The sequence below is a fragment of the Thermobia domestica genome, chromosome 10, assembly GCF_964235325.1.
Source record: "Thermobia domestica chromosome 10, izTheDome1.hap1.1, whole genome shotgun sequence".
NCBI classification, from domain to species: Eukaryota; Metazoa; Arthropoda; class Insecta; order Zygentoma; family Lepismatidae; genus Thermobia; species Thermobia domestica.
Genome location: NC_137463.1, coordinates 4824895 through 4844206, shown reverse-complemented (window position 1 = coordinate 4844206; position 19312 = coordinate 4824895). Strand labels below are relative to the sequence as shown.

The following is a 19312-nucleotide window of genomic DNA, read 5'->3' as shown; positions in this document are numbered from 1 at the left end:
ACATGTTTAGAGTAGTTTCATACAGGCAGCTAAGAAGAAGAATTGCCAGGGAATTGAATGAGGCAGTCAGTGAAATTCTTGGCTCTGGCAATTCCTCTTCTAAGCAGCCTGGTGAAGATTGTCCCAACGCGATAAATAGTTCATCTTCACAGGATGAAATATTTTGGGGTGAATGCCAGGAAGCTGACCCAGAAAGGAGTACAGAAGAGACTTCAGGCCAAATTCCAAATACTGTCTGCACGCCCATAAATTCTGACGAGGAATTGAAATCCTTCTTGTGCACCTGGTCTCTGAAATACAGAATTAGTCACGAGGCCTTAAGTTCATTGCTGAGAGGACTTCATACATTGCACGCGTCTTTACCAACAGATGCTAGAACTTTATTAAGAACCCCAAGGGGAAAAATACACAAGAAGATTCTTGAAAATGGAGAGTATCTCCATATTGGACTTGAAAGCTGCCTGCAGCAGCTTGTGAAGCAAAATGAGGGTGCTCTTAAAAATGATTCGAAACTCCAGCTTATTTTAAATATAGACGGGATACCTTTATTTGAAGCTTCCAGCGTCTCCTTTTGGCCAATCTTGGGACTTGTTTATGGTTTGGAGATTCCTCCGTTTGTCATTGGGTTATTCTGTGGAAGGGAGAAACCAAAACCCTTGGAAATTTTTCTGGAGGACTTCATTAATGAAATGAATGTTCTCAGGCGAAATGGACTCACTGTCAACAGCAAAACATACGCAGTTAATGTCCATAGTTTTGTATGTGATATGCCTGCCAGGGCTTACTTAAAATGTGTTAAATCACATGGGGGTTACTCCTCATATGATAAATGTGTATGTTATGGCACATATACTGAAAGACGTATGGTTCTTGACGACTTGAATTGTCGAATGAGAGATGATAAGATGTTAGAAAACCAGGAGGATGAGGAGCACAGTTTGAGAGTTTCACCCTTGTTGAGATTGGGTATCGGTCTTGTTTCCCAGTTCCCGGTGGAACCCATGCATGCGGTGGATTTAGGTGTAATGAGAAAGTCACTTCACACGTGGGTAAATGGACCTGGAAATGTCAGAGCAGAAGATCGACACTTACAAAGTGGGGCAAAGTTTAGTGGCCAAACAATTCAGTTGGTTTCAGACGAAATAATAGCTTTTCAGAATCATTTTCCTCTGGAATTTAACAGAAGACCTAGGGGTTTTAAGGATTTGGAGCATTGGAAGGGCACTGAATAAGGCACTTTCCTCCTGTATCTTGGACCAGTAATTCTCAAGAAACACATGGAAAGAAATGTATATAATCATTTCCTTCTTTTCCATGTTGGAATAACAATACTGAGGAACTCTAAACTTTTACCCTTATATTCGCAATATGCTCAGATTGTGTTAAAGTTATTTGTTGAGGAATGTAAGAATGTGTATGGACTTTCTTATTTAGTGTACAATGTGCATTCCCTAATTCACTTGGCCAACGATGCAGAACATTTTGGGTCATTAGATTCTTACTCTGCCTACTGCTTTGAGAACTTTCTAGGGCAGTTGAAGCAAGAACTGAGGTCCCCAAGCCAGGCTCTGTCACAGATACACAATAGGATAGCAGAGAGGAATATCGTTCCTGTCGAGGAACTAGTCCGGCAACAAAGACCTACAAACCTTTTGGAGCACAAAGATGGGCCAACACCTTATGGGTTTACTGGTACGCAATATAAGAAAGTAGTGTTTATGAAATTTGTGCTTGTCGCATGTAGTGAGACCGACAGTTTCCTTCTCACGAAGAGTGGACAGGTAGCTGTTCTTTACAACGTACTTCAACCACGCAACAGTAGCTCCTTGCAGCTTGTTGTCAAGAAATTCAAAAATTACGAAAATTTATATACTAGGCCATGTGAATCAAAGAAACTTGACGTTTTTGTGGTGTCTCGATTGTCTGACAATCTTTCAGTTTTGTGTGTGAATGAAGTGGCTGCAAAGTGTGTACTGTTGCCATTGAAAGAAAAGTTTGTTTCATTTCCTTTAATTCATTGTTTTTAATTTTCTAAAGAAAGCGACTTAAATCTGTCAAGGAGAAGGTATAGTTTTGCCTCAGTTTTTTAAATTGCACTCTAGGTAAACTGGAAAATAATTTTCATGCATTAATGTGCATTTCTTATTTCAATAATCAGTACATTTTTAAAAAAAAACAAATGCTACTGGTAGATTCAGGATTGTGTGCGGACACTTTCAGGACATTGCTTTATCCAAAAAGTGTCTACAATCATGTATTAAGTCATTAATAGCATTTTGTTTAAAACTAATTGTACTCATTATTGAAGCACAAAACGAGCCAAAATTACTTACTGTTTTGCTGCCCTGGTATTTAAATAATAGACGTAACCCGAAAATGGAGCGAAAGCCTAGTGATATTCAGCCATAAGGCTACCCATTGAGTGGTGTTTAGAAACGGGTGAAAAAGGTTTCCCTCTGAAATTGGTAAAATTAATATTCATTTTTGTACTTACTTGTTACTTTTCCTTCTAAATTCTATATCAGTTTTCTTTCTAAGCTAAAATTATAAAGGTAAGGAAACCTAAGTATTGAACACGCTGCGTGGATAACATAATTTATACTTACGGCAGGATCCACGCTGATTAAAAACACTTTTAGAAAAATAGTAAAGAAAAAAACGAGTAGCTGCCCTTCTGGCATTAGCATTGGTCTACTCTCTTAGTCCAGACCAATGGTAGCAGCCATATGCCATTGGTCTGGACTAAAAGCAGATGCTAGTGTGTTTTTTTTTCTTTCTTTATATTTTAATCATTAATCGCCTACATTTCCACCACCTGAGGACGATTTTAGGAGAAAATCGAAAAGCTTTGTGGACTTTACATTTTAAAAGTGTTTTTAACCAGCGTGGATCCTGCCGTAAGGAAGGAAACCTGTTCTATTTATAAGTTAAAAGAGCTTGCAGTGGACAGCTTTGACCAACATTACTCTTCTATGTGCTCCTCATTCTTTATGTTATTATTATTATTATTTAGTGAACATTATGGTTGAGCAACCACATAGTATTTGACGTTTTCTTTATATAAAGAATGTAATATCTTTTGGTGATCAGTGTGTGAGGTCAAAAATCGAGAGAGCTTTGTTTTCATGATTCCCTCCACTCCCTAAAAGCAAACATCATGTATAAAGAATATGTAAGTTTGAAGCTGCTCTTATGTGTTTCGCAAAAGCACTTGCAAATTAATATTTGTATGCACGTATATTGATTTTTCTTTTGTTTGTTTCCTGAACGTTAGGGTATCTCTGTAACTTTAACAAACACACATGTGTATGAGTTTCATACAGTAAAACCACTTGTAATATTGTAGTATGTGTATTTAGTGAACATTATGGTTGAACAACCCCATAGTATTGTGACGTTTTCTTTATATTGCAATTAATATTTGTATATTATATTATATTATATGCACGTATATTGATTTTTTTTTTTTTTTTTTTTTTTGTTTCCTGAACGTTAGGGTATCTCTGTAACTTTAACAAACACACATGTATATGAGTTTCATACAGTAAAACCACTTGCAATATTGTAGTATGTGTTCCAAAATTAAATCAATGCATAAAAACAGTAAGTTTTTTTTATTTTGTACAAAGATATTGACCAACAGAACCCATAGTTATCTCAATCAACTCACAATTCCTATTTTTGTACCAGAAGACCTGAAACCTCCTTTCATCTAACATTGATTGGGATTGCGGTTGACGTAACTTTCATCGACCTTAGAAGTTCCTTCGTTAGTACTCTCAAATAAAAATGAAATGAAATCTTTGAGTTTTACGTCCCACGGTTATGCCGGTTAGGCTAAAGGAGACGGTGATGATGAGTAATTAATGAAATGGTGGAATGAAGAAAGTGGGAGGAAACGGGAGAACCCCGAGAAAACCCACGCACAAGGTGTTTGTCCACCACAAAGTTCACTTGGCGGGGGCTGGGATCGAACCCGAGACCCCAAGCACCAGAGGTGAACGCTCTACCACTGAGCCACCGCGGCCCCCAGTACTCTCAAATAAATGAGTAGTTTCGGACAGAGTCGATCCATTTGTTGTGGGTCAAATTAGGTGGCTGGGAATAGTTTATGCTGATACTTCATTGCATGGGTAGACGAGCCATGGAAAGTTCAATTCTGACCCAAAATCCATGCAATGAAGCACGAAAATAAATTGACCCTACCTACCCATTTTGACTCATAACCCATTAGTCGAATCCGTTCCAAATCCACCCATATATTTGAGAGAGCACTTTTCAAGGTACCTCCAAGGTCACCAGACGACTTAAAACGTACGAAGCAATGGGTACCAGGATAACCAAAAGGGTACCTCAAGTAAGTACCAGGATGACGTGATTGAGGTTAAAAAGATGACGTACCATGATGGTACCATATAGGTCATCAGTAGACGTCTACGGACGACGAAATCGAGGTGAAAGAAATGACGGTGCACAAATCGTCCTCTGTAGACGTCTACTGCACCTTACAGAAGACGTCGCAGATCACGTGATATTTGATGACATTATCACCAAAAAAATGACGTAATGTGATACCCTTTAAAAAACGTCTTCTGTTCCAATTTGTGTTACCTGGGCATATAATCATATAAGGTAATAGGACCTCATCCAAGGGGATAAATTGAACCAAAATACCAAACACGTGGTTGTAGTAAAATTTGGCAATTTTGTACCCCTAAAAGGGAACGAGGTGGACCACCCAAATTTATCATAATACATGTTAGGGTCCTGTACTATAATACCAAATATATAAAATGAGCAATTTCTAAAATTTAAGGGTGGGCCAAAGTACCCCTCCCAAATTTTTAAAGGATTGCACAAATGTACCTATGTCTTATGATAGGGAATAGACCCCTATACATAACCATATAACCATATAAGGTAATAGGACCTCATCCAAGAGGATAAATTGGGCCAAAAGAACAAACACGTGGTACAACGTATTGCTTACGTTTATATTTTGACAATTTTGTACCCCTAGAAAGGAACGAGGTGGACCACCCAAATTTATTATAATACATGTTAGGGTCCTGTACTATAATACCAAATATATAAAATGAGCAATTTCCAAAATTTAAGGGGTGGGCCAAAGTACCCCTCCCAAATTTTTAAAGGAGTGCACAAATATACCGATATCTTATGAAAAGTAATGGACCCCTATACATGACCATATAACCATATAAGGTAATAGGACCTCATCCAAGAGGATAAATTGGGCCAAAAGAACAAACACGTGGTACAACGTATTGCTTACGTTTATATTTTGACAATTTTGTACCCCTAAAAAAAACGAGGTGGGCCACCCAAATTTATTATAATACATGTTAGGGTCCGGTACTATAATACCAAATATATAAAATGAGCAATTTCCAAAATTTAAGGGGTGGGCCAAAGTACCCCTCCCAAATTTTTAAAGGAGTGCACAAATATACCCATATCTTATGAAAGGTAATGGACCCCTATACATGACCATATAACTATATAGGATAATAACACCTCATCAAAGGGGATAAAATCGACCAAAAACCAAACACGTGGTATAACGTATTGCTTACGTTTATATTTTGACAATTTTGTACCCCTAGAAGGGAACGAGGTGGACCACCCAAATTTATCATAATACATGTTAGGATCCGGTACTATAATACCCAATGTTGAAATTGGGCAATTTCCAAAATTGAAGGGGTGGGCCAAGGTACCCCTCCCAAATTTTTCAAGGGGTGCATTAATATACCCATGTCTTATGATAGGTAATGGACTCCTGTATACGGCCATATAACCATATAGGGTAATAATACCTCATCAAAGGGGATAAATTAGGTCAAAAACCCCCGAAATTTGAATTTTTGGCAATTTTTTACCCATGAAAGGGAACGACATAGACACCCAATACGGATAGAGATACATACTATGGTCCTAGGCTACCACACCAAATTTTTAGATTTGGCAATTTCCAAAATTTAAGGGGTGGGCCAAAGTACCCCTCCAAATTTTTCAAGGGGTGCATTAATATACCCATGTCTTATGAAAGGGAATGGACCCCTGTATACGCCCATATAACCATATAGGGTAATAACACCTCATCCAAGGGGATAAATTAGGTCAAAAACCTTCGAAATTTGAATTTTTGGCAATTTTTTACCCATGAAAGGGAACGACATAGACACCCAATACTGATAGAGGTACATACTATGGTCCCAGGCTACCATACCAAATTTTTAGATTTGGCAATTTCCAAAATTTAAGGGGGGTGGTCCTATGTACCCCTGCCAAAATTTAGGGGGTGGGCCATGGTACCCCTGCCAAAATTTAGAGGGGGTGGTCCTAGGTACCCCTAGGTCATTGACCCCGGGCCAAGGTCATTGACCTTTGACCTATGACGTCACAAAAATTTTTGCTGACTCGGCTCAATATACGGGGACCCCTACTACTGGAGGGGGGACACGGGGGTCCGGACCCCCCCGAAATTTCGACTTTTTAAAAATTTAGCCTAATTTTAGGGGCAATTTTAGCAATTTTAATATAAAATAGCTTCATATTTAGTTTGGACCCCCCCCCCCGAAATAAATTCCTGGGTACGCTACTGCTGATTACAACAGGTAATAAAACTCCTGTACGTTGAGAACTGTTCGAGATATTCAGGTTGGAAGTTTATATGAGAAAATGAGTAGATGCACGTTTCAACGCGTTAAGTATTCTCTGCCATGGCGAAGCCTGATGGTTTGAACTTGCTATTGCTTGATCACTGGACAAGAGCGCCGATTTCTCTGTAGGGAGGCCCATTCAGATACAGGAGGATTTTAAGACAAATTGCATTCAAATTATGCAAAATATTGTATATTCATAAATACAGTACGGGGACCCACATGAGCTTTTGGGGACCCCTCGGCCCCCCAGGATCGGCGCCCTTGTCACTGGGGTCCATTCACAGACAAATTGTCCATTACAAGTTGCATGACGGATGGCAAAAACCTAATGGTTGAGAAGATACCAAAGAATTGCACACGATTTGTGCAACCATTTGATGTGTTTTGATTCCGATCAATCAAAGATTACGGCAGGAGATTTGTACATAGTATGAATCTTCTTCATCTGGACGTGTACCAACGAAACAATCAAAGAAAGTTCGTGTCCATACGAATCACTTCCGATCACCGCGGTACATTGGATTGTTTAAGTTTGCGTTCTACAAGGCAGGTTACGAACAAATTATAGGCCTATAACTTTTTGAATCACTTGTCGAATTTGCTTTTTGTTTTGGTTCTGCGAACTGTTCCCTTGACGGATGCAACGCAATTGCACATACCCAGGTAACACAAACCAGACCATGAACGTCTTTCTATAGTACCAATATCTTGGAAGACGTCTTTCTAGATATTTAGGCCACCAAAAAACGTACCACTAATGGCATGGTGATGACAACTTTTATTGCCGATGGAGGTACGAATCTGGAACGTTCCATAATAGTCAATATGAATGACGACATTTTTCAATACGAACCATGAACGTCGTTGCATGGACAGTGTGGATCACGTAACCTCTAATGTTCGAAACAGGAAGTACCATGTACGTCTACAAGGTACCATGTCTGTGTCGTGCGCTGTGTGCATGATAACCGCGCATGCGCTGGCTTCGCAGTTTTCGTAGGCGGCAAGGTGGAAGATTACCGTATATGTAGTTGCACCATGTCTTTTCTCGTAGTGGAAGAAAACTCTTGTAGTGATGGTATTCCCATTGTCATCATCCACAAATCGTGGCTCACGCCACGCAAGAAACAAGCTTTCTGGCCGACAAAAGCAAAAGTAAGAAGAAATTTTGAGGCTATACTACTCAAGGGGGAAGAACCAAACGAAGAAGATTGGACTTTGTTCGAAATAAGGAAAATCAAATATGAAACAGGTTAGTATATTTTAATTCAATAATTTGCATATTGTTTTGCGTAAGTTAGGATAAGGTGTTAGTTTATCTTTAAAGAAGTTTTTTTTAGTCATGTTACCGGTCATTCTTAAGATGACAGTCTCGCCACTCGTGCTTGATCATCCCTACCAACAAATGCTACTTCTGCATGTACAGACACACAATCATAGTCAATGTCTTGCGAATAAAATCAGAAAAATAAACACACTGCTGAACAAGACTGCACTTATTTAATATAAAAACACGTGTAAATGTGTTTTTATATTAAATAAGTGCAATCTTGTTCAGCAGTGTGTTTATTTTTCTGCATGTACAGATGATGAAACCGAAGAAAAATGTTGCGGAAAACAGATTCTTCCATATGCATAATCTCTGATGAACATTGACAGAATCAGTTTCCTCCGCTTGTTTCCCTCGCTTGTATCACCTGTAAACACAGAAAAAGTAACATATGCGGGTAGAGATAAAGCAGAAAACATCATTAGTACCTTGCTCACATACACCACTAAACATTAGTACAAGGGAAGAATATGGCAAAAGTTTGCTTTAAGCAGAACACTGATAGGCTCACATATAGGCCTACTTGAATCTATTTTTCTTAAGTACAAGGGTAAAAATATTACTAAATACCATTCCTTTCATCATCATTAAAGAGAACTAACCAGCTTAACCAGACCCAAAAGAAGGAAAGTTCTAGAACGCTGGCCCCCTGTTACAAGAACACTGCCTTAAACAAGGTTTTCGTAAAAAAAAAAAAAAAAAAAAAAAAAAAAAAAAATCCAAAATAATGTTAATTTAAATTTGATTAGAGGTTGGGGTTAAGTGCTGTATCGCCGGACCAATTTTAGGAAATTTACCGGGTCAATTGGAGAATTTATTTAAGTTTGTGAAGAGGAATGAGTGAATAAGATAAGTAAAATAGTAAAACTGAATAAAGTTGCCGTTTTTATTGGTTGTGTTTGATGTAAGCGGCACTGTATTTGGAGGCGGAAGGACTATTTCGCGGAGAGGTGCATTTCTTATGATATAGTAGCACGAAAGGCATGGCGTTGGGGAAGAAATAAGAGAACGTCGAGGGCTATTTAGCGGAGTATTTATTTAAGGAAAAGAAACTCCAGGAAATTGTTGTACACGATTTTTTTCCTGAAATTGGAAAAGTTTACAAGCCTCAGTTTTGAAGGTAAGTGACTCCTAACTGAGCGGGAATGAATTTTTGCAGAATGTACAGAAGCTGTATTGTATGTTAACAAGTGAAGTGTTGTTAGTATGGAACGATGACAAGTGTTATTTAAATTTTTCTGACCGTCAAAACCCACATGTTGTCACTGCCCTCGCTTACGCGTATACCCACCTTCGCTGACACGCCTGCTTCCTTCGGACGCGCCCCCTTGCTCCGCTCGGGCTCTCCTGCTGCGCTTTTGCCCTGACTCGGTTAGATAGAATTCGTGCTTTTAGTGGCCACCTAGTACAGGTTGAGTTGTTTCTTTGGACTGTAGTTTATATGCCCCTAACGTAAAGTAACGTCTTCTAACGTAACTTGATGTAATCCAACAGAATATAGCCGAATGCAGTATATTTTGGTGCATTTTTTCAGTTTTCAAAGTAGTCCGACGATACGGCACTAATACAGGAGGTTGAATATGTTAGGTAGGTTAGGTCAGGCCAAGTTAGTTAAGTTCGGTTAGTACCCCTTGTACAGGTAGGCGGGCCAGTGTTCTAGAAACCTTCCTCTAAAGACAGTAATAGGATTCGTTGTGCTCAAAGTAAACTCTTACCGAAATTAACAAAATAACACCATTCAGCGTCAAAATACAAGTTTCAAAATAGGGTTATTCCGCAACAGCACATGAATATGTGACCATAACAAGAGCAGGTAATTTCCAAATCCCTTTTGGAATTTGAGAGGCATTTTATATTTCTCACTCAGACGTTTCGAGTGGTCTGAGGTTTTACTTTCTAGACTACGTCATGAGTTTTTTTTCACAGGTACATGGATGTAGGCAGTTGTAGAAACGTCAACAACATACTCTCTGAAAAAGATAGTTTGTCAAATTTTTATTACTATTATTATTCCTGACAATCTCGGTACTATTTAAGCGATTCAACGACTTGTTTGTACCTTTCAGTTCCAAACGGAACGTCAGACGTATACTGGATAGATGCAATCTCTGACTAAAAGAAACTGTAGTACAATCTACGCGAATTTTAAATTTCACATGAGGATTATAAGTTTATCGCGGGAGTTTCCCGATTTGTATATAATTCTGTACAAATTTTTTACTTGTGTAACTGTTTATCTTTTTGTCCTTCTGATATGACTCTTGACAATTACATTAACAACCAGGCCTATTACAACGTATCTTTATAAAGAGTCCTTCGTGAGTGAGTCGGCAATCGCATTTATGACCAATTAGTCCCTGTTTCGTGTCCAATTGGACAATTTCTCTTGGATGTAAGCCGAGAAGCGGTTTGGATTCCGCTTTAAGCTTATGTGACCCCTTCCAGCATAACCTTGTTGTTGCATAATAACGCCAAGGCGAAACAAACTAATTTCTGTCCATATTTAATATAAATACGTAGAGTAAATTATTTAAACCAAAAAAAAACTGGTTTAAACTAAAAAACCGGGTTTAAACCAAAAAACCTAGTTTTTTGTTTTTTTCAATAAAAACCATGGTTTTTGCCAACTCTGATAAATAGTGAGTGGGTGTATCTAGCAACACTGGCCAGATTAGCTCCTCCTCTCATACAGCGTTGCGAACGGTGTAAATCAATGTTTGCGCCTACTAGTAAAGTTTACAATCGTAAACACGAAGTACAACCATGTTCAAATGCGGTCACATCATCCCTTGATTTTGCAGGATATTGAGAGTTTTAGCCATCCGGAAAGGCAGTAACGATACTAGTTAAAGTGCATTGCATTTGATACAAGAACCAACTGTCGAGCTTAAAATACATAAGAGATTCGGCTTCATGTTTATGCATATGTACCTGCTTTTAAAACACCCAAGAGAATTCATTTACCATATACTTGACATTTTGCTCACTGTTTCACTCTTTTCCAGGGGCAATCATTAATATTTTTTCCCTTTCTGTTTTCAGATGATATAGAGAAGGCAAGGTCATATGCAAAGAGATTGGAAGATTGTAGTGGCAGTGACATCACAGAGTCAGATGCTGAAGATCGTGTTGGAAACAACAAACGACCTCAGAGGAAATTAAAACCCGTGAACCTTTTTCAACCAAGCAGTATACCTCCCTTACTCTCAGCTGGCACTAGTGTGCCAGAGAAGAAAGCTACAAAAAGGAAGCTTTTTGACATTCAGGGAACGCCGATATTTGAGAACTTGGCTGATGAGGCGGGTAAGAGATATTTTAAAATTATTCTAAGCTGGATATACTTTTTGGCCGTATTGTTAACAGGTTTTAGAAAGCAAGAAATTATGACAGATTTTGAACAGTTTTAGTGAAGCATAAAATTGAAATATGACTTTCTGAAAGTTTATATATGTTCAAGTTAAATAAAAAAGACAACTCAAGTACAAAATCTGTTAACTTTGCTTCTTCACCATGTAACCAAATAATAATTATCGGAAATATTCATTCATTATTAACATACCTTCCAATAGTGGGGTCCTGGGTTCAACTTCTTGCGGGGGCACACATGAATCTGAACCAGCGTTAAACTTTAGAAGCTCCACAGCTCGTTTAGGACTGAAGGGGAGACTATTACTCATTTTTTTTTTAAATATTATCTATTGTTGCTATGAGTTGTCTTGTTATTGTCAACCTCGTAAGTAAGTTTGCTTTCTTTCTTTACAGCTCCTACAGCTGAACACTCATCATCTGTTTTCGTCGTGAGGGAAGAGGAGAGGTTTGCGTCTGGAGACAGAGTGAGCAGTGAGTCGAGTAGATCCCCCACTGGTGACGTGTCTATTCTTGTAGCAGAAGTAAACTCATCGCCTTTCAGTTCGTTGTCTTCACGAACTTACAGCAGGCCAGAGGAAAATAACGCTGGCTTAGGTAAGTTGATGATCTAAGGTTCACAACTGATATTTAATTATGCCCAATGACGTTAGAACTTCTATGCATTGTTCCTCTTTACACTGAACTTGAATTTGATTTAACGTTTTTGAGCATCTGTGACAGGCTGGGAAAGAGGATGTGGGAAGTTTGTCGACCAGGGCCAATTTTGGAAGGTACCATTCCGGCATTTGCCTAGTGTGATTGAGGGAATGTCTGGAAAAACCTCAATCAGGATGGGCGTCCTCTGGGATCTATCCTAGGACCTTCCGAATGGTAAGCTTACACTTTACCAAATGACCAAATGAGATATGACACATTGGTGCTACTTATTGTTTTCCTGTACCTATGCTTGCTTCTGTTGGTCAAAAAAAAAAAAAAAAAAAAAAAAACTTTGAATATTTTTTTTTAACATATTGATTGTTTTCGCGTAACTATTGTTTAATTTTCTGCTGTCTCATGGAAATTGTGCATAGATGTTTAACTGTATGTGTTTCTTTGCATATAAATACTGTAACTAAACAATAATTCTTCTGTCTTCATATTTTGTCGCTATACTTTTCTTTTCCAATTTCATTATCCACTTATATACTTCACTCATCGCACATAAGCCTCCACTTCCTTGTACTTTTCTTGAAAAAAATCCTTTTTTCTAAAGTACTCTGTTTAACATTCTAGTGAAAACAGTTTTTTTTTTTTTTTAACTTTGAGCAAATTTTTACTAAATCAGTTTTCAAAATTATGGAACTAATGACTTAATTATTTGAAGTGTGGAAAATGGACATAAGCACCACTGTTATAATACCTGTAGAAATATTTAATGTTGAGTATTGTTATTGATCTAAAATAAAATACCATGTTTATGATCTAAAGAAAAGGATATTCATGAGATATGATAACTTTGCCAATTTCAAATATTAAATTTGTACTAACTTGCCGTAATTAACACATCCTACTGTATTGTTTTAATCGAGGGGCCATAGCTCAGTTGGTAGAACACTGGCTTCGCATTCGGAAGACCGAGGGTTTGCGCCCACCGGCCAGTCATCGTGACTCAGGATTTTCCAGTGTTTTCTCTCAGTCGCACCAGTTAAATAGCAGGATGGTACCCACAAAACTAGGCCCTGGCCGACAACCTTCCCATGTTCTCCCCTTCCCCATCCCGACCTGTGACGAAGATGCTTAAAAACATTAAATCGAATTTCAATTTAATCTATTGGTTTTAATTTTCTTTTACTACAACACATGTTTGTTTTCCTGAAGATTTCGCCAACTTTTAGAAACTAATATTCAGTATGTATTCCACCGTTATTAAATTTCCGATGTGTACATTGTATGTTTTCACTTATCATACTTTCTTTTTCGTACGAAAGTACATCTTCAACATCTTTATCTCAAGTCAACTTTTGCATTGTACTTGATCACTTCAGTTAGCCATTTACATTAGCGAGTGCCATCTATACTGGTCTAGGATGTATTGTTCTGTTAAAGCCCAATAGTTGGTAAGCAATTCTGTATAGCAATTTGATTTGTATTACAGAGATCTTTTCTATCTGACACTGAAGTCTTTTCCTCCTGACTTTCCATTTCAGATCTACAAAAGAAGCTCCTGTCTTACCTCATAGAAGTTAGACAGCAGAATGTTCAGATTTACAGCTTACTGGAGAAAGTGAACAGCAAGCTTTCCTCAGACATCCAGCGTATACCAATTTGCAACCTACCAGTGGATTTCCCTTTGAAAACACAAGGAGATGTGGAAAAGTTGGAAGAGTTCCTGAAAGACGACCAACATTTCTCAAACGTGGTAAGCTTGCATTCTCACTTCTACGTACCTGTGTTTCATACGTCTTCATAGGTGAAAGTTAAAGAATTCAAAAGCAGCGGAATTAAGGATAGTAGGTAAAAAGAAAAGTCATGGGTAGTTAAGAGAAAGTGATGCAGTATATAGCTGTTAAATGATTTTGTTTCCACACTTCGTCATTGTTTACAGTGAAATTTCTTGTTCATTTTTCCTGCTAGTAAAATAAATTATGGCATGAAATATTGGAGAAAGTCTGTTGTCGAATGGTAGGAGACCAGTTAAATAGCGAGTAATTTCACATACAAGTTACATTCCTACAGGTACAGCAAGATTTTCAACCTAAATCTATACCACTGCGAGCGCGCGGCTTCGAAGACTCAACAGCTGATGTGAAAGACAAAAATTCCGGAATTTTTCCGATCTAAATCCCGTGTTTGTTTCAATTTTGCACAGCTTATAACATTTATCGACTGCTTTTTTTTTTTTTTTTTTCTCAAGAAAATTGTACGAGAAGGCTCAAATCACTTGAAGGTTATCATTTTAAGTACATTTTTGGAGGTGGATTTTTATGGTTTTATTGTGGAATTTAACCGAAGAAACGCACTTTTTCTGGGGGGGGGGCGACTATGGACTGTTGATGCTCATGCAACATATACGAGTGTCTTTATTATACTGGGTTCCCTGTTCTGCGTTCATGTCTGTCTGGTTTCTCTAGATGTCGCCTTGGACGCTTCGTCAGGTGACCTTCGGTAGAACGCGGCGAGTGTCCAGCATAACATACACTGTAATACCACATTAGCTAAAGGAACAGTTTACGGTGCATACAGTTACTGACATAACCATATCATGTTTAGTATGGACCACTGTGATGGGAATATTGCAATCTCGTAGTTTACAGTGTAATTGTCGATGGCACATTCGCTGCGCATTTTTGTCATGTACATGTAAACCTCTTACAAGCAAACCAAACCTTTGTTGCAATAGCGATCGCAACTTGCGCTGATTCCCTTGTCAACTTAAGAACGCTTCGGTGTGGAAAAACAACAAGAACTGCGTTGTGCTAGCTACTTGTCACTTTTTTCTTCGTGGTATCATGTATGTTTCGTAACGGCAAATGTAAAAATATTCAATCTCCATGATGCAAAGGGAGTAGTTGGAAGAAAAGGCAGACTTTGTGTGTAGATCGCCACTACTACAGCGTTGTTCGCACTCACTTGAAATAGCAAATCCAGCCTGGTACTAAAAATTCCTAGAAAAGTCAGGGAATTTGATAGTTTGTTTAGAATTCATTTAGCAGGTATTTCTTATGTAATGAAAAATGTTTCAAAGAGTTGAACAGCTATTACTACTGATGTCAGCAGTTCAATATTTCCACTTTTAAGAAAGCATAGCAGGGCATTCCTGGCATAATGCATGAAGTTGCTTGACTTCTGCATTTCTAATTTTCTTCTATAGTTTATTTTTTAGTAATGACAGAAAAAATTAGAAAGGTTTTAGACTTTTTTCTTACAGAATTCTTTTTTTTTTGGGGGGGGGGTTGATTTCAGTGTTAGTTTTATAGTGATGTATAATTCTTGAAAATAGATCATCCCTGTCCTGTTGCTAAATGAATATACTTGCTTTTGTTGTTACGTTAGCCTCTAGAGATGAGACGATTCAGATTCCCGGAACGAAAGTTAACATTAGACAGTTTTTTTCTTGTTTCCATCAGTAATCCCTTTATTTTTCAATTATTATTATTTTCTAAAAGTTTAAAGAACAATCTATTTACATTCTCCACATATGAAAAGAGACAATATTTTTTTCTTTAAAATAATCAAATACAACATGAGTAGTTCGTTTCAAATATATGAGTACGTAGTGTTGCATTTGCTGTCATTTTTCTTTCGCACTTCTTGTTTTAACAAGTTACGAAATATATTATAAAGAAAATAAAATTGACCAAAGTGAGAAGGAAAATCGCATTATGTGGAGAATCGTCAAGTTACATGTGCAACCAGCATTACAAAATTGAAGGAAAATAGTTTTCCCTCTAATCAGGCCTGAGGGAATTACGAAGGATCTAGTTCACTTTTTTGACTTCTACTCTGAACGACTGTCCAGGTTTATAAGTACTATAACATTTTTTACAACTATTTCCATCTTCTATATATCTCCTGCTTCTTCCTTTCAGTGTTCCTACTTTGCTTCCCTGGGGTCTGGAGTGTGTGGCATTCTACGCCACGTAATGAGCAATGAAGTCGCCATGACCTACAATTTTCGCGGAAAAAAGGAGAAGAAAGCTTTCTGCAACCTGACATTGAAGGCAGCTGTGGTTCGTAAGTGGATTTCCTTAAAGATATTACAAATTACTCCTTAATTACCTAAGTGACAGTTTGATTTTTTATGCATCTATAAAGCATTCGAGCATTTGTTCAGACGATATATAGGTATAACCTAATTTCTTTCTAGAACACAGTTGACGGTTTATGGTAGTTTTTGTCTGTGTATTTATTTGTTTATTGAAAGTACACAAGAAAGGGATCGGGCCTCTAAATGCTAGATCACATTGGCCCTTTAAGTCAGGATTTAAGAAGGAAGGGATCCTGGCCTGTTTAGAGAAGGTACTATCCCGACATTCGCCTGGTGATACTGAGGGAAACCAGGGAAAACCTGTTAGGATGCCGCTATGAGCAGGGTTCGAACCCGCGCTTGACTTGGTCAGTGCCGTGTGGCAGGTGGACGCTGTTATCCTATACCACCGCTTGGATATAAGTAATTTGAGTACAGCATTGAATTTTATGTGCATCAGGCAGGGAAAGGGGGAGGTTGAGAAAATGAAACTGACGATCATAGTTTGCGGCACTGCAGGAAAGTTGTACCGGCATATAAATATTATCTTCGCAAAATTTCAGAACCTGGAGATGATCTGTTATGGCACGGAGTCTGAAATTTCGAAAATTTTATAAATTAATAAATAAATGAAAATAAAATTTTATGGTTCTTAAAAAATTCACAATGCCTTCGCAGTAGTGAGAAGTTATATCTAAGTATTCCCTTTACAAAATTTCATAACCCTGGAATAATATCTTTTGATAAGATCTGAGGTTTTGAAAAAAGATGGAAAAAAAATGTAATTTGAAAAATATATCACATTAATGACAGTATCTCTTTTGGTAGAGATGAGAAATTGCATTCACAGATAGTTAATTTCTGTTGAAAAGTTGAGAAACACAGAACCTATTTTCTGTTCTGACAGTGGTCTGAAATTTAATAAAATACCAAAAGTACGGCTTTACAACATCAAAGGGATTAAGTTTGAAATGTTCAATTTATATACTAGGGTCTAAAAAATTGTAGTTTTTATGTTAACAAACTGAAACGTAGGCCTATTATACTAGTATGTTAAATTTACAGTAAATCGGTTTCGAAAATTGGTAAATGTGTAATTTTAACATCCGGCAATTGTGCCAACGATAGGGCTAAGGGAGACGATGAAGGATGATAAAGGTGAAGGATGAATGAAATGGTGGAATGAGAAAGTGGGATGAAACGGGAGTACCCCGAGAAAAACCACGAGCACGGTATCGTCCACCACGAATTCACATGGTGGGGCCGGGAATCGAACCCGGGACCTGTAGAACCAGAGATGAGCGTTCTACCACTTTTTTTTTATTATTTTAAAGTTAACTGAGCCACCGAACGTGACTCAGCAACTTACTTGACCTAACTACACTGGACTTGCTTTACGTGCTTTACTCGGTTAACTGGCTTACCTAGGAACGACAGGGACACGAACACAGAAACATCGAGGACAATTAAAATCACAAAGGCTCTCCCACCGGGAATCGAACCCGGGACCCCGTACACCAAAGGCGCACGTGCTAGCCACTAGACCAGCGGGGAAAGCTACCACTGAGCTATCGTGCCCCCCTATCGGTTTCGAGTTGTAGGACCTTCGCTTGTAATATCGTTCCCCTCCAAAATTCAAATGAAATTTACAAATACAACAATATTACGACAAAGATTTGGGTACCAAGTCAAACCACTGTTGCAGTAGCATGAAGCATTTTGTAAGACGTAATAATCAGTGCATTGGAAACATTGCTTGCGGTTTACAAGAGCAAGGTAGCTTCAGATAGGCTGTGCACCTGTATCTGAGAATCTGCAAATCGAAATGCGGTTTGCCTATGTGCATTACGGCTTACGGATTTGCCCCAGTAGATTTTATTTGCTTCTCCTGAAAAAAATTATCTGGTGCATTAGCGCGTTTTGATCCGGAGGTCCTTATTTGATCTTAACATTAACAGCAGACTTGTCAAAACATTGTCAAGAAGAAAAAAAATCACGGAGGGAAGTAACGACCGGAGAGCAATAATAGAAGATTAATCTCTCTTGAACGACCCCTATTAGCTCTATGTAGGTGGTGTGGCACCTAACTCGATCCAATCAGGTCATTTCGGAAAATATAATTCTCTCACAACCAAGGTGCTCGTTTGAGTAGGGATCAAAAGTATTTGGTGGATGTGTTTTTTCTTATTCTGTCAAAATTTATCCTACAGATCTGGCTATATGCAATCGCTGAGTGAAAACGCGGAACGTGTTCGAGAGTTTGTTTACACAACGAGACCTTTACACACCATATTGGAATTCATTCATTATGAGAGTGGATACTATATTCAGGTTCCCCATTGAAGTGCAACACTCAATTATAAGGATCCAGCTCGACACATTCACCAGTTCATTATGACCTTTAGGTGCTTGGATAAAATTCATGTCTTCTTCTTTCTCACCACAACCATAGTTTTGTGGACAACATGGAAAATTTTACAACTTTTCTCTTACTTGGCAGAGATGTTCTATAATTTGGTATGGTTTTTTCTTTGTAAGCGCATCAAAATATTCTATCCTGATCTTCCTTTTGCTGGTTTCCCTTCCGCCTTTCCCTCTATCAAGTTGAGTTACATTAACATAATTTATCTAAATATTTCTTACACATTTAAAAAAATATTTGAAGCATATATTTAAATGATATGCAAATAATGATTTTCTCTCTTTTTCTACTTACCATTATATCTTTTCTTTTTAGGAGCAGCACGAAAGCATGACCCAAACTCTACCGAACGAACTTTAGAGGACACAATTAAGACGTGGCTGAAGCATGCCCCACAACGGTTCTCGAAACAAATGGTTCAGAGAAGTAGTCAGTGAAGTTTTTGTTCATAAACTGCTTTTTGTTGGAAAGTGCTTTCACATTTATACTTGTTTGTACATTAGTTACATTTACATTTAATGTGATTTCATATTTGTACTTGTTTTTACATTAGTTGTATTTACATTGTAACATGTTTAGAGTAGTTTCATACAGGCAGCTAAGAAGAAGAATTGCCAGGGAATTGAATGAGGCAGTCAGTGAAATTCTTGGCTCTGGCAATTCCTCTTCTAAGCAGCCTGGTGAAGATTGTCCCAACGCGATAAATAGTTCATCTTCACAGGATGAAATATTTTGGGGTGAATGCCAGGAAGCTGACCCAGAAAGGAGTACAGAAGAGA

General features: G+C 38.0%; 1 protein-coding gene across 1 annotated transcript; it reads left to right on the top strand.

The window, feature by feature from the left end:
* The first annotated feature begins 7468 nt into the window (after positions 1-7468).
* LOC145662255 (uncharacterized) lies at positions 7469-19102 on the top strand. The gene is made up of 6 exons (XM_081727636.1): positions 7469-7938; positions 11059-11319; positions 11779-11979; positions 13572-13783; positions 15954-16098; positions 18849-19102. The coding sequence occupies exons 1-6, from the start codon at positions 7725-7727 to the stop codon at positions 18968-18970; spliced, it is 1155 nt and encodes a 384-aa protein (XP_081583762.1). The 5' UTR covers positions 7469-7724; the 3' UTR covers positions 18971-19102.
* The last annotated feature ends 210 nt before the right edge of the window (positions 19103-19312 follow it).